The sequence below is a fragment of the Anabrus simplex genome, chromosome 9, assembly GCF_040414725.1.
Source record: "Anabrus simplex isolate iqAnaSimp1 chromosome 9, ASM4041472v1, whole genome shotgun sequence".
In the NCBI taxonomy this organism is placed as follows: domain Eukaryota; kingdom Metazoa; phylum Arthropoda; class Insecta; order Orthoptera; family Tettigoniidae; genus Anabrus; species Anabrus simplex.
Window position 1 is genome coordinate 50,747,983 of NC_090273.1, and position 13,660 is coordinate 50,761,642.

The 13,660-nt window shown below is 41.5% G+C and overlaps 1 protein-coding gene across 4 annotated transcripts in view; it reads left to right on the forward strand.

Moving 5' to 3' along the window:
• Window positions 1–13,660, forward strand: part of LOC136881281 (CUGBP Elav-like family member 2) — a 1,536,179-nt gene that overhangs the window by 707,183 nt on the left and 815,336 nt on the right. For all 4 annotated transcript variants that reach the window (XM_067154068.2, XM_067154069.2, XM_067154070.2 and 1 more), the window contains exon 3: window positions 6,536–6,618. In XM_067154068.2, coding sequence (XP_067010169.1) covers window positions 6,536–6,618 — 83 coding nt within the window. The remainder of the gene's footprint in view (window positions 1–6,535; window positions 6,619–13,660) is intronic.

Here is a 13,660-nt window from a genome sequence, read left to right on the forward strand (position 1 = left end):
TTAAACTAGTAGTATTTCTTGTAATATTTTCTTTCCATGGATTTGCTTGTTATACTCTTCTTGTTTGTTTGTTTGTTTGTTTGTTTGTTTGTTTGTTTGTTTTTCTGTTTGTTTGTTTGTTTGTTTGTTTGTTTGTTTGTTTGTTTGTTTGTTTGTTTGTTTGTTTGTTTGTTTATTTGTTAGGCAATTATGTTAACTTTATTATTACACTACTGTAAGTGACCATTGCCACCGGGATATTTCCCATTTGCGATGTATGTGTAAATAATAATATTCATATTATTGTGGAAAGAGAAATTGAGTCTGAATATACAGATACATTAATAACTAGTATTTCATTTAACTGCCGGCCCCGTGTGTTGTACACGGAGGTCCCGGGTTCGATTCCCGGCCATGCCGGGGATTTTACCGCTATCTGAAGGCTGGTTCGAGGTCCACTCAGCCTACGTAATTGCCATCTGACGGTGAGATAGCGGACCCGGTCTTGGGAGCCCAAGAATAATGGCCGAGAGATTCGTCGTGCTGACCACACGACTCCTCGTAATCTGCAGGCCTTCGGGATGATCAGCGGTCGCTTGGTAGGCCATGGCCCTTCGGGGCTGTTGCGCCATTATTTTATTCAACTCTCGTTCTTAATAAAATACTTGACATTTCATGATGTTTTTAAAAACCTTTTCTTCAGCTTGCCCCAGTCATTTCTGAGGTTGCTGGAGGCAACCAGGCTCATTTTAGTCCTGTTTGGGGGTTTGAGATCGGGTGCCTTCCTGATACCTCGTGATTGTTGAGATAAAAATCTCGGCACTGGATTTACCGGGATTTGAACCTCAGCCTTCCTGGTTCGGAGGCATCAGCTAAGCCACTGAACTAATCACGCCACCTTCGTAATATTTATGTTAATAAGAAAATATATGACATTCGTTGATAACAATTAACATTTTACTTAGTCAGCTTATAGAAAAATAGGCACGTAAAGTGATTAAATGAAAAATAATCGGGAGATAGTGGGTTCGAGCCCCACTGTCGGCAGCCCTGAAGATGGTTTTCCGTGATTTCCCATTTTCACACCAGGCAAATGCCGGGGCTGTACCTTAATTAAGGCAACAGCCGCTTCCTTCCCATTCCTAGACCTTTCCTATCCCGTCGTCGCCATAAGACATATCTGTGTCGGTGCGACGTAAAAAAAAAAAGAAAAGAAAAATACATCAGAAACGAAACTAACTTCTTCCTTGTTTGTATTGTGATTCTGTTCTTTGTTTATATTGTTGTGACTCCGCCATTCTTTGAATATTTGTTTCTGTGATGATTTAAGCGCAGCCATCATAACATGTGACCTATCCAACATTTCACTGTGTATTGCACCGAGCGAGTTAGCCGTGCGGTTAGGGTCGCGCAGCTTTGAGCTTGCATTCTGGAGATAGTGGGTTCGAACCCCATTGTCACAGCCTTGAAGATGGTTTACCGCGGTTTTCCCCATTTTCAGACCAAGCAAATGGTAAGGTTGTCCCTTAATCAAGGCTACAGCTGCTTCCTTCCCAGTCCTAGCCTTTTCCTATCCTATCGTCGCCATAAGACATATCTGTGTCGGTGCGGCGTAAAGGCAGTTGTAAAAAGAACTGTGTTGTGCGGGTTACAAGAGAGCTGTCTATTAAACCACTCTCGGTAGAAGTCTGGTTATTGCCACCTGTGTCTCAGTTTTCCTTTCCTGCCGTAGAGTCAGGAAGTTCGATGACTTTGGCAAGTTCCAAGCCTTTTTTTCCAATCCCAATCGCTCGCGCGCGCGCGTACTCTTCACCATCCAATAGATCATCAGACATATTTCATCCGCACTGTTTAATGAGCATGCTCTCTCGTGAATTAAACAATAAGCGTTCAACCATAATATTGTATATGTTTAAAAGAAGTCTAGTCATCCTTGCTTCCTTCCTTTCTTTTAAGGTCTTGATGAACTTGGCTAGGCTATAAACACACACGGCGAATTGATCTTCTGCTTAAGCTAATTAGCTTACTTTTGTTTCACGGCGAGTGGAGGAGAGCGTTAATTTCACACTCACCGAGGTTAGAGCGCCGCCTAAAGAATGGCTGTCCCATTAAAGCTCAGATATCTTTTAAGTAGTCCATAAGCTGGTCGTCAGTTGGAGGTAATGATATTACAGTTGCTCGCAGGATTTCCGTCGACCCGAGTTAGCAAAGCAGGCAAGATCCAGTTAACTTGGATCAAAGAACTCTTTAAACAGCAATTAACTAACGATACTTGGAGGGTTTTTATTTCAACAGGGCATGGAGGGGGAGTAGAAAAGAAATGGCAGACTTTCTGCCAAATAAACTCTTCTTTGTATTTAAAGTGGATAAGAAGAAAAAGAAGATGCTTCAATTTAAAGATATCATTAAGTCGCTTGTCTTACTGTAGAAGGGGATTTTTTGTATTATAATGTAGATGAGGAAAGTGCCTTTCTAGACTTGTTCTTATACTATTAAAGTGGTTTAAAAATTGAATTACAAGCAAAACATGGTATGAAATGAATTGTAATGTGGGATCGTGCTCGTGTTCTGTTGCATAGAACGACATTTTACCAGAGGTGTGCCATTCTTTTATAGATATTTCGCTGAGGAAGGGGCCAGATTATAAAATCATCAAGTAGCTATGATATCTTTCAGTTTCATAATTCTACATTTTCTCATCTTCATAATAGAAATCAGTCTTTCTGGCGCTGAGAAAAAGCTGACGAACATTTTCTGTCCAAATAATCCAGTTGGATACATTGTTATGGGAACAAGAATGCGTTTTTCTACTTGTGAACGAGACTGTCTTCTTCTTCTACCGAATTTTTCACAACTATCTGGGTTACTTAATTCCTGTTGTTAGAATTTTGAATAACGCTCATTCTAGGGCGATGCCTCGATAGGAGTTTGGGTCCTCGGTGCTTCCCTTTCCTTTATACAACCGTTTTACTGTGGAATTTCTCCAGCTATGGGGAATATTTCCTATCCTGAGACATTCATTCAGGAGGGAAGTTATTGCTTCCTTTAACACGGGGAGAGCGATTTTAAGGTGCTCATTACATATATTGTCTGGGCCACAAGCTTTATTATTGTTTGAACAGAGGATAGCGGCCTCTACTTCCTCAATTGTGAATATCTCCATGTAGAAGTCAGTCCCCCTCGATCTCGGGGATATCCGTTGGTCGAGTATCCCTGTATTGCAGTACATTGCTAAGGTGAGTCACCCATGTCTCCATAGGGATGCTTCTGCAGTATCTTGGTTGCCTTGGGTTCAATGCTTTGTATGGGCACTGATCCGCTGCCGCTATCAGCCTCCGCTCCTCTTGCTCCTGATAACGTTCCTTTGTTTCTTTTATGAGGGTCTTGTATGTCTTCCTATGATTAGAATATTCCGTTAGATGAGCGTCAGTTGGATCTTTGAGAGCTGTGTGTAGGGCATCCAATGTTGTTCTGCGGAGTCTATAACAGGCTTCGTCAAAACATGGTTTCGATTTTCTCGTTATGGTGGCCTCTGGTATGACTTCGCCCTGTAAATGATGTTCGAGAATGTTTGCTGCTTCGTCAAGATCTCCTGACCTGACACCTTAGATCAAAGAAAGCCGACATATAGAGTACTACACAACTGAAGCCATGACTAATGATGAATTGACACAAAGTGGTTTGAAGTTACGTCACTTCATGACGAGGTTCTCCGTCCATGGGTTGCACCACAAGATGTGTGGCATAAAGATTAGGTCTACCATCAACCAGGTCTGACATGCGTCTGTTTGAGGTGTGGCAATCATTTTGGTAAATACCATGTGTTAAGTTGAAGCCAGTGTCCAGGATCGCTTGTAAACTTTTGTGCTGCTGATTGATGTAAGGTTTACTCTGTGCACATTGTGCGCAAAAAAACGAAAACGAATTATTTTGTCGGGAGAATGTTTTCACATTTGTGGTCTCGTGTGAGACATACAGTAGATTAATTCTGAGCTTCTCATTTATGTAAATTTGTCTTCGGTGTCTTAATATTTTTTAATGTAATTGCTAAGAATGACAAAGAATGGTAACAGCTGTTCAGAAGACTGACAAATACAGTCTACTGAACGTGAGTGAACTGGTATGAACAATGAAATAACATGTGTTTCATTATATGGATAAATGTTAAGGCCTTAATTTAAAAAAATCACTATAATGTCAATATAATAATGAACTTCTTTTGAAAGGAAATGTACAACTTGTGGGACGCGAACCCCGTTCTATTTTCTCGACCGCAGATCTGTCCCATATCTTGATTCAGATATCTGGCAGCCCTGCTCGCAATTCGGTTTTCGCAAAAGCTTAGTGGAACTTCAAAAGTCCCGTCGGAAAATAAAATGAAATTTGTTTCAAACGTTCCGGTGTCTTAACCCCCTCATTTCTAATAATACCCGGAAGTTGATCATGTTTGCTGTAATAATCTGTACAGTGACTGAAGTATATCTTGAGCAGCGTTGTGTGGCAGTTGAGAGAGGGATTAGCTTCAAAAGGGAGTTCAGTGTCATTATCTTCGAGCAGCGCTCTTTCATTTGAGCTAATTGGTTCTCAAGTTGCGTGACCACGGAGTTGATAATAGTTAGTGGTCTATTTATTAAACGCTTCACCGTTGGTCGCCGGATTTATAAGGCCAAGCCTACCACGGAGTCCAAACTTCGCACTCCACCCGGCTTTGGTAGGGAAGGGAGTTGGCGGTAGGCTCTCAATGGCCGCTTTTCCAATCATATGATTAGTTTACAAACTTGCATGTAATGGTTGTTAAAACTTTGTATAGTTATTTTTAAAACCACTTCGTCTTAAACTAGAATTAAATCACACGTTACTGACTTCGATAGCTGCAGTCGCTTAAGTGCGACCAGTATCCCGTATTCGGGAGATAGTGGTTTCGAACCCCACTGTCGGCAGCCCTGAAGATGGTTTTCTGTGGTTTCCTATTTTCACACCAGGAAAATGCTGGGGCTGTACCATAATTAAGGCCACGGCTGCTTCCTTCCCAGTCCTAGCCCCTTCTTGTCCCATCGTCGCCGTAAGACCTATCTGTGTCGGTGCAAAGTAAAGCCAATAGCAAAAAAAAAAAAAAAAAAAAAAAATTACACGTTTTTCACTAAGGATTAACTGGAAAAGTCTTACATAGAGCTCTCTCTCTCTCTCTCTCTCTAGTGATAGTCATGCCAGTAACTACTTAGGCACCATCTAACAAATATGATCTTGACCTACCATTCTGAGCATGATCTTCAGTTCCCAGGCCGGTACGTCTCATTTTATGGCCAAAGAAGGCCATTGTCTGCCTCACTTTGCTCTCTTCCAGAGGAGTGTGACAGGCTTCGGCAGCCGGCACAATTCCTATCCTCGCCGTTAGATGGAGGCTGCATTCATTCCATTCCTGACCCGGTCGAATGACAGGAAACAGGCTGTGGATTTTCAATAGAATACAAAACTGCTTTTCAATATGATTGACTTGATCTGGTCCAAATTGTTCTTGCTACTAATTCTGGGTATCCAGGGGATTCTCGGCAGACGTAAACAAATTCATATCAATGACGCACTCTGGTTTGGTGGTGATCAAGATATCCTGAGTGATTCTATTTTCCTCAGGAAGTTGCACTTCCATGGAAAGTATGCTGGATGGCCAGAATCCGTCAGGTTGTAACAGGCATGTAGATGTCCGGCTCCATGGCTAAATGGTTAGCGTGCTGGCCTTTGGCCACATGAGTGCCCCGCGTTCGATTCCCGGCGGGGTCGGAAATTTTAACCATAATTGGTTAATTTCGCTGACACGGGGGCTGGGTGTATGTGTCGTATTCATCATCATTTCATCCTCATCCCGACGCGCAGGTCACCTACGGGTGTCAAATCAAAAGACCTGCATCTGGCGAGCCGAACTTGTCCTCGGACACTCCCGGCAATAAAAGCCATACGCCATTTCATTTTCAGGCATGTAGATCCCTTTCACCAAAGTTCCATGTTTTGGCTTCAAGTATATAGAACTCTCTCCTCTCAGCTTTCTTCTAGGTCTGTTATGTTCAGCATAGCAGCAGCTATAACGGTGGCAGTGACCAGTCTGTGTTTGTTTCTCTCACTGATGTCCCTGCTTTCCTAGACATGTTTGGAGCTTTATTTAGAATTGTAAGACATTTCTATTTGTACAAATAATGTTTCACATTACACATTATTGCAAATAATTGTAGTTTAATGAGTAAAATGATTCACGTCGATTTACCTAGTAGGGAACTTGAAGTGATACGAGGTAGGAGAACCCCCGCCCGCACCTCCCACCCCCATCTCTGGAAGTTGCACCTGATCAAGGCATGTTTGATAATCTGGCCCCGTCTATGTCAGGCATTAAACCAACTGTACCAGATGCTCCTTTTGTCTTTCTTGCCCAGTCTCCTTTGATATAACGTCTTTCGGAAAGTCTTCCACGTATCTTCATCGTAATATTAAATCCGTTATTGCACTGAGATCTATCCTGGTGAACTGTGTACAATATTTACGTGTATCTGTTTGTTGTTCGTTGCAGGCTGTTGTTTCGTCACCTTTTTTACGAGAAAGTCTGCGCTGGACGCCCAGAATGCGTTACACAACATCAAGACGCTGGCGGGGGTGAGTACAAAATTTATAAATATGTTGTCATACATGACTAGAGTTAATTACCTAGACAGTTGCACGTAATCACATGAAAGATACACTTTGACCTTATCCTAACCAAGTATCCAAATTGTTCACAATGAAACAGGACGATTTTCCGTTGAAATACACTGACTGACAGAGCAAATGCAACACCAAGAAGGAGTGGTTCGAAAGGGATGAAAGTTGGGGAAAAAACGGAGACGGCACGGACGAATAATTGATGTTTATTTCAAACCGATATGCAGGTTACACAATGCGCACGGCATCGACTCAGTAGGATGTAGGACCACCGCGAGCGGCGATGCACGCAGAAACACGTCGAGGTACAGAGTCAATAAGAGTGCGGATGGTGTCCTGAGGGATGGTTCTCCATTCTCTGTCAACCATTTGCCACAGTTGGTCGTCCGTACGAGGCTGGGGCAGAGTTTGCAAACGGCGTCCAATGAGATCCCACACGTGTTCGATTGGTGAGAGATCCGGAGAGTACACTGGCCACGGAAGCATCTGTACACCTCGTAGAGCCTGTTGGGAGATGCGAGCAGTGTGTGGGCTGGCATTATCCTGCTGAAACAGAGCATTGGGCAACCCCTGAAGGTACGGGAGTGCCACCGGCCGCAGCACATGCTGCACGTAGCGGTGGGCATTTAACGTGCCTTGAATACGCACTAGAGGTGACGTGGAAACATACGCAATAGCGCCCCAAACCATGATGCCGCGTTGTCTAGCGGTAGGGCGCTCCACAGTTACTGCCGGATTTGACCTTTCTCCACGCCGACGCCACACTCGTCTGCGGTGACTATCACTGACAGAACAGAAGCGTGACTCATCGGAGAACACGACGTTCCGCCATTCCCTCATCCAAGTCGCTCTAGCCCGGCACCATGCCAGGCGTGCACGTCTATGCTGTGGAGTCAATGGTAGTCTTCTGAGCGGACGCCGGGAGTGCAGGCCTCCTTCAACCAATCGACAGGAAATTGTTCTGGTCGATATTGGAACAGCCAGGGTGTCTTGCACATGCTGAAGAATGGCGGTTGACGTGGCGTGCGGGGCTGCCACCGCTTGGCGGCGGATGCGCCGATCCTCGCGTGCTGACGTCACTCGGGCTGCGCCTGGACCCCTCGCACGTGCCACATGTCCCTGCGCCAACCATCTTCGCCACAGGCGCTGCACCGTGGACACATCCCTATGGGTATCGGCTGCGATTTGACGAAGCGACCAACCTGCCCTTCTCAGCCCGATCACCATACCCCTCGTAAAGTCGTCTGTCTGCTGGAAATGCCTCCGTTGACGGCGGCCTGGCATTCTTAGCTATACACGTGTCCTGTGGCACACGACAACACGTTCTACAATGACTGTCGGCTGAGAAATCACGGTACGAAGTGGGCCATTCGCCAACGCCGTGTCCCAGTTATCGTTCGCTACGTGCGCAGCACAGCGGCACATTTCACATCATGAGCATACCTCAGTGACGTCAGTCTACCCTGCAATTGGCATAAAGTTCTGACCACTCCTTCTTGGTGTTGCATTTGCTCTGTCAGTCAGTGTACAAACTGAGAAAATAATAGTATGTTCAAATCATAAACGTATTAGAATTTCATGCGTAGTATTAAGTTAGCGTACTTTTGTTTAAATTGAAATTATAAACTCTTTCTTTTATCGATTTCTTGAAGGTTGGTTCTATGTGCCCGTAGTCTTTGTTGTTCTATTTTATTGTCTACGCTGCTCTTCGTAGTGCTTTCAGATTGATCTGTTACTTTTAATTCTATTGGCATCTCTTACGAGCCATCGGTGGCCTCGTAACGGCTGTATATGTATCTAAATGAAGAATATAATGTACATATTGGATTTCATGACCTACTGTTGATCCTTTTTTATATAACTCTTAGGTTCTTCGGTCTACCGAAACTAATTTTGAGTAATAAATTGATAAACTACCTGCAAGAAAACATACGGTAACAGAATTACATCTGAAAAAAGAAACAACTCAAGTAAAATAGAATGACATGTTTCGTTCCTAAAAGAACATCATTAGATTCTATCCAATCACACTTCAAATATTTAGAAAATTATAAACATTTAATTTTTTCTGTTTAGAGAGGTATAAATATTTGTTTATTTCTGTTTAAATACTTATGAACTTGGAAATCTGGGACTTATTATAATGAAGAACTGTTTCCTCTCCACTCCAGCATAGACCAAGGATACTGAAGTCTTTTCTTGGTGAAATTAATCTCCTAGTCCATAAGATAACTGATCTCAAAAAAATATTTTCCTTTCTGAAGAAATTCATAACGTCAGTACTCTACTACATCAAGACGTAGAGAGATAAGTTTCCAAATATACGGCGAAATAAACATCTCAGGTTTTCCCCTCAAACTCGGAGAGTGGAAAGGCTGATTTGTAGTCTATACCTTTCCTCCCATGTGGCTTAAAGCATTTATCTTTTTCTCCGCATATGACGTCACTGACGGCCTAAGTGGTAAGGCGTGGTCGCTCCTGTTCGAAAACCTGTAGCTAAGTAATATTCTATCAGAGGCAGCACAAAATGAAATGTTTTTGTATAGAAACTGTAGGTTGAGAGGAGCTCTTTGCCTGATGAGGGACTCATTCTACGAGACACAATATGCTTGGTGAAATTGTCCCCGGATTGTGGTTAATCTGAAGAGGCTGAAGAACGGACAACTAGCAACTATTTTAAAGAGAGGTACAAATGCACTGAGTAACGATTTCAGAGGAACTTCTCTTCACTTCCGAATCTCTAATCACAAACTTTAAAATGTATTTGAAAACGTTATCCTTAAGTCAGTAAATCATTTTCTCTTAAGGACGTCATTTTATGGTTATTGTATGATTTGTATATTTTTGTAAATAAAATTACAATTTTATCTGTCCACTTCCAATTTTTTGCTTCACACTTATCTCTTACGAGGTATATAAAAGGCGAGAGCAGACATATTTCAAATTTGTCTGTATATCTGGTACATCATGGCAAAACGGCTTACAGACTTTGTGCAAATACAATGCCTGAACTTTTTCTTCGTGCGTTTTTACTATATGAGGAATGATAGCAAAGATATTTGTATTATATTTTTAAGAAGCCTCAAAATATCTCCGAAAATATTGGTTCTGTCTAAGATGTGCATATAACGTGTTTCTACCTCTTAGTCCAGTTTCTTGATACGGGGTCTTGGACGAGGTGAGATGAATTTGACATGTTTTTCGGTCGGATGACCTTCCTGAAGCCAACCTAGCTTGAGCTAATGAAGGTGAAATGATTAGTGAAACTGGGTAAGGAGGTAGAAGGAATCAGCTGTGGTGAATGTGTATAGAACTCAAGTTATAAAAATACAATTTCCTGTCTTTCATAATTGATTTAAAAAATGACATACGAGCTTTACTAATCGAGATATTCACGAGCTTGGGTTTTTATGAAAATCCGTCGGCAGCGAGCCCCACTGATGTGGAGATAATGTTCAGCTTAGTTAAGTAAAATTGTTTTTATCCTCAATCTTAGAAGAGAAGATAATATTTATTCTTGTCTTAGGGTCTTAGGGTGGACACATTGATGTTAAAGGATCCGAACCGAATCATAGGTCAATCAAGTATTGTATGCCACGCATACATTTTTCTGTAACGGTGAATAGTTAGATTTTCTTTGTGTAAATACCTTCGTCTGTCGTGAATAGCAAACTTTTCGCTTAAAGGGACAAAGTGGAGATAAAGATCTTCTTAACTAAAGTATGGATTTCCAGGAAAATTGTTGTAAATAACAGAAAATCTTTTCTCGAAAACTGTTGGAAATGTTTTAAATAATCCGTTACAAAAGAGTACTTCGGAAAATGTCAAGTTTCGTTAAGTTCCATGGCAATGTTATTGAAAATTTGGAATTTAGTAGATAATACATGTTCCACAAACGCTTTGTATTGATTTATTTATATAATTTTATTTTCCGAGATATATTGTACGTAAAAGTGACTTTTGGTCCAAAATTTAAAATGTGATTAAAACTTCCGTACTCATGTTTTCGAATATGACTATGATACATATTGCGTAAATGTTTTGTGAAGATAATAAGCAAAATATTACGTAGGAATAATACTATTTCGTTAAAAAAAGGAATATTGCAGAAGATAATCCTTCTTCTTTTTCTTTTTTCTTCTTCGAAGTCTACTGTCGCAGTCATTTTGGCAGTAATAGTTGCGGCGCTCCCATCATTTCTCGGATTTTGTTTTGCATTTCGGAGGTCATCCATCCTAGTGACCATCTCAGCATTTTAATTTCCGCTACATATAAAATCTCATCTCGGCCATCCTCGTGATTGGCCATCTTTCAAATGCGTACTGTACTACTTGCCTTACTACTATACGGTAAACAGTTGACTTGAATTTAACTGGAATGTTCTCATTTGTCAGATCTTTCCACTTGCACAAAGGTGCGATCACTCTCTCTCTCTCTCTCTCTCTCTTAGTTCTTCAATTAGGCCTCCATCATTCTGAATCCATGATCCAAGATTTTTGAAAGACCGAACCTCTTTTATTGTTATTATGAATGTTAATTATTAATAAAATTCAATCTGTAGTGGAAATTAGGATATGTAATTTTCTCCGCTGAATCGTTAACTATTTTCAGAAACACATGTTTTCATCAAAAAGAAGAAACGTCTATTTTTATCTCCATACTGTCACCTTAATATTGCTTCAATGCAGATCGCATGTAGAATAGCGAATCGTCTTAAGAGCTTTTAAAATCATTACAGGAATAAGACAAGTGCACCAGTGCAGACGTTCTATTGTACCCATTGAGAAGATGGAAGGCGGTTAAGGGCCCAGTGGTGGGCCATTATCGCGCCACCTGTCTGATGATTTGCTGAGTGACAGAGTATTATAGCCGACCACGTAATGGGCTAGCCATTAACCTTCGCTCCAGAACAGCTGCCTGAGCATTGCTTTATTAGGGAGTACCCTCATCTACCATTAGTGCTTCAGGCTGCTCTCATCATCCATCCGCATGTAGTTACCTTCCTTAACGAAAACATGCAGCAGTTACTCGACGTCAAATTTGCCTGTCGAGTTTTATGGAACATGTGAAGAGAAGAGCGGATTTCCTTTCATTTTAAATACATATTCTGTGAGTTACTGACATTGAAAAAACAAAAATACTCAGAAAAGAAACGATGAATTTAGTTGAGTCTGTTTAACGTTAGGATTATAAATTTGATCTTTCCCGCGTAGAAACATGTTTTAAATATTATTAAGTATTAAGTTCTTATTCTCTGAAAGTTTTATAGAAGAAAAAAAAATAATGAATAATACATGCCATTAGTTTCAAATACGAGACTTTTTTATTTTTCCATATTATCTAACTCATGAACAAACTTTATTCAGTTTTTACATTCTTTGCTTATTGCATATATAAATACAATAAATAAATATAGCCTTGTATATCCTCTAAGGGGGACGGCCTCCTGCAATGCAGGAACAGCGCTCAGGTGAACAGGTCCTTGGAGCATTATTGAATTGCTTATTTCCTGGTTTGTTTCGTGAAAATGTATGACTGCGTGGTGTATAGTCTCATCTCCTAGTTATTGCAAATAATTTTAACTTTTCTTTCATAATAACCGCTTAGTAACGCAAATCAAATTTCATCTTAATTGGTGTGACCTCTTCTAGCACATTAGGGGCTGCCTGACCGGGGCGGTGAAGGTGTGCTCAGTTCACCTGGAAGGACGTGGGTTCGATTCCCCGTCAGCAAGTTGAAATATTCAAGAAATGATATTTCCACTTCCGGAGGTGCACATGGTCCTGAGGTGCACTCATCCTACACCAAGAAATGAGTACCAGTTTATTTCCTGTGGGCAAACGCGACCGGGCGAAGAGCTAGACACTCAACCCCATCAAGTGCCGCGGTTACGGATAGTGGAAGCCTTTACCTTCCACTCCTGGCCTGTACGGAGATGACTTTGCTTTGCTTCTTTTCCTTCTTCTAGCATATTAACAAATGTTACAGTAAGACTGCAGTGCTGTCGACCGCATGGTAACCAATTTTAAAGTTATTCCGTAGGTGTTTTTAGCACCTCTGAAACGATCATTGCTTCATGAAATCTGTCTTCAACTCGCAGCAGCACGACCCGAATTGCGTAACAAATTCGCACACTTTTCCAGGAATTTGTTTGCAAAATCGTTTAGTCTGTCATATTTTAGTCACTGTACCACAAAATTTGAAAGGTCTACCAAGTTTCACAGGCTCGATCATTACAAATCGATTGTATGCAAGATAAACCTCCAAATTTCGTGTTTATTCCTAGTTTACCCTTGCTCTCGAGTATCTGTGGTGCACGAGAATTCATGTATGTGTGAGGAATGTACTTCCGTTGGCCATCATACTTCTAGACTTGAACTTATTGCGGTCACAAAATGATTTGTGCTGTGCGGCCGATGTCACTCGGAGTTTTCAAAAATATTCCTACTCAAAATAGGAAGTTTTAAAGTGCCAAAGTTCCAATCTCATAAAATGGCTACACATGTGAAACGAACACCCGAATAATTGTATGCTAGTCCTTGTAAACAAGGCTACTTCCTCCCTGCACGCTGATATATATTTGACACTGAAGAGTCCAAATTCGCTCTATGTTTTTCCCCAGCCGCACACATTTTGACATGCATAGTGCTGATGCTGTCCGTGAATGTATAATGGTTTTGTGGTCGGATATAAACCACAAACATGGCCATGCCAGCGAACCTCGTCTGCCTGCCTGGAGCTCTGTATAGACCGGAACAACAAAAGTTCCCTCGCACACTCTGAATGAAGTTTTCCGTGCTCCAAACCCGTTGTCTGGTGTCACCCGTTTGCTGCTTGACTCCAATTATAACTTTGCACACGACGCTTCTGGTTATTTTATTAATTTATATTTCTAACCGGCGGGTCCTTTTCTACCTTTCATCATTCCAATGACATTACACCGAAGGCATCCAGTACAAACAAGGTAGAAGCAAGGACTAAATTTAGCACTGAAGCT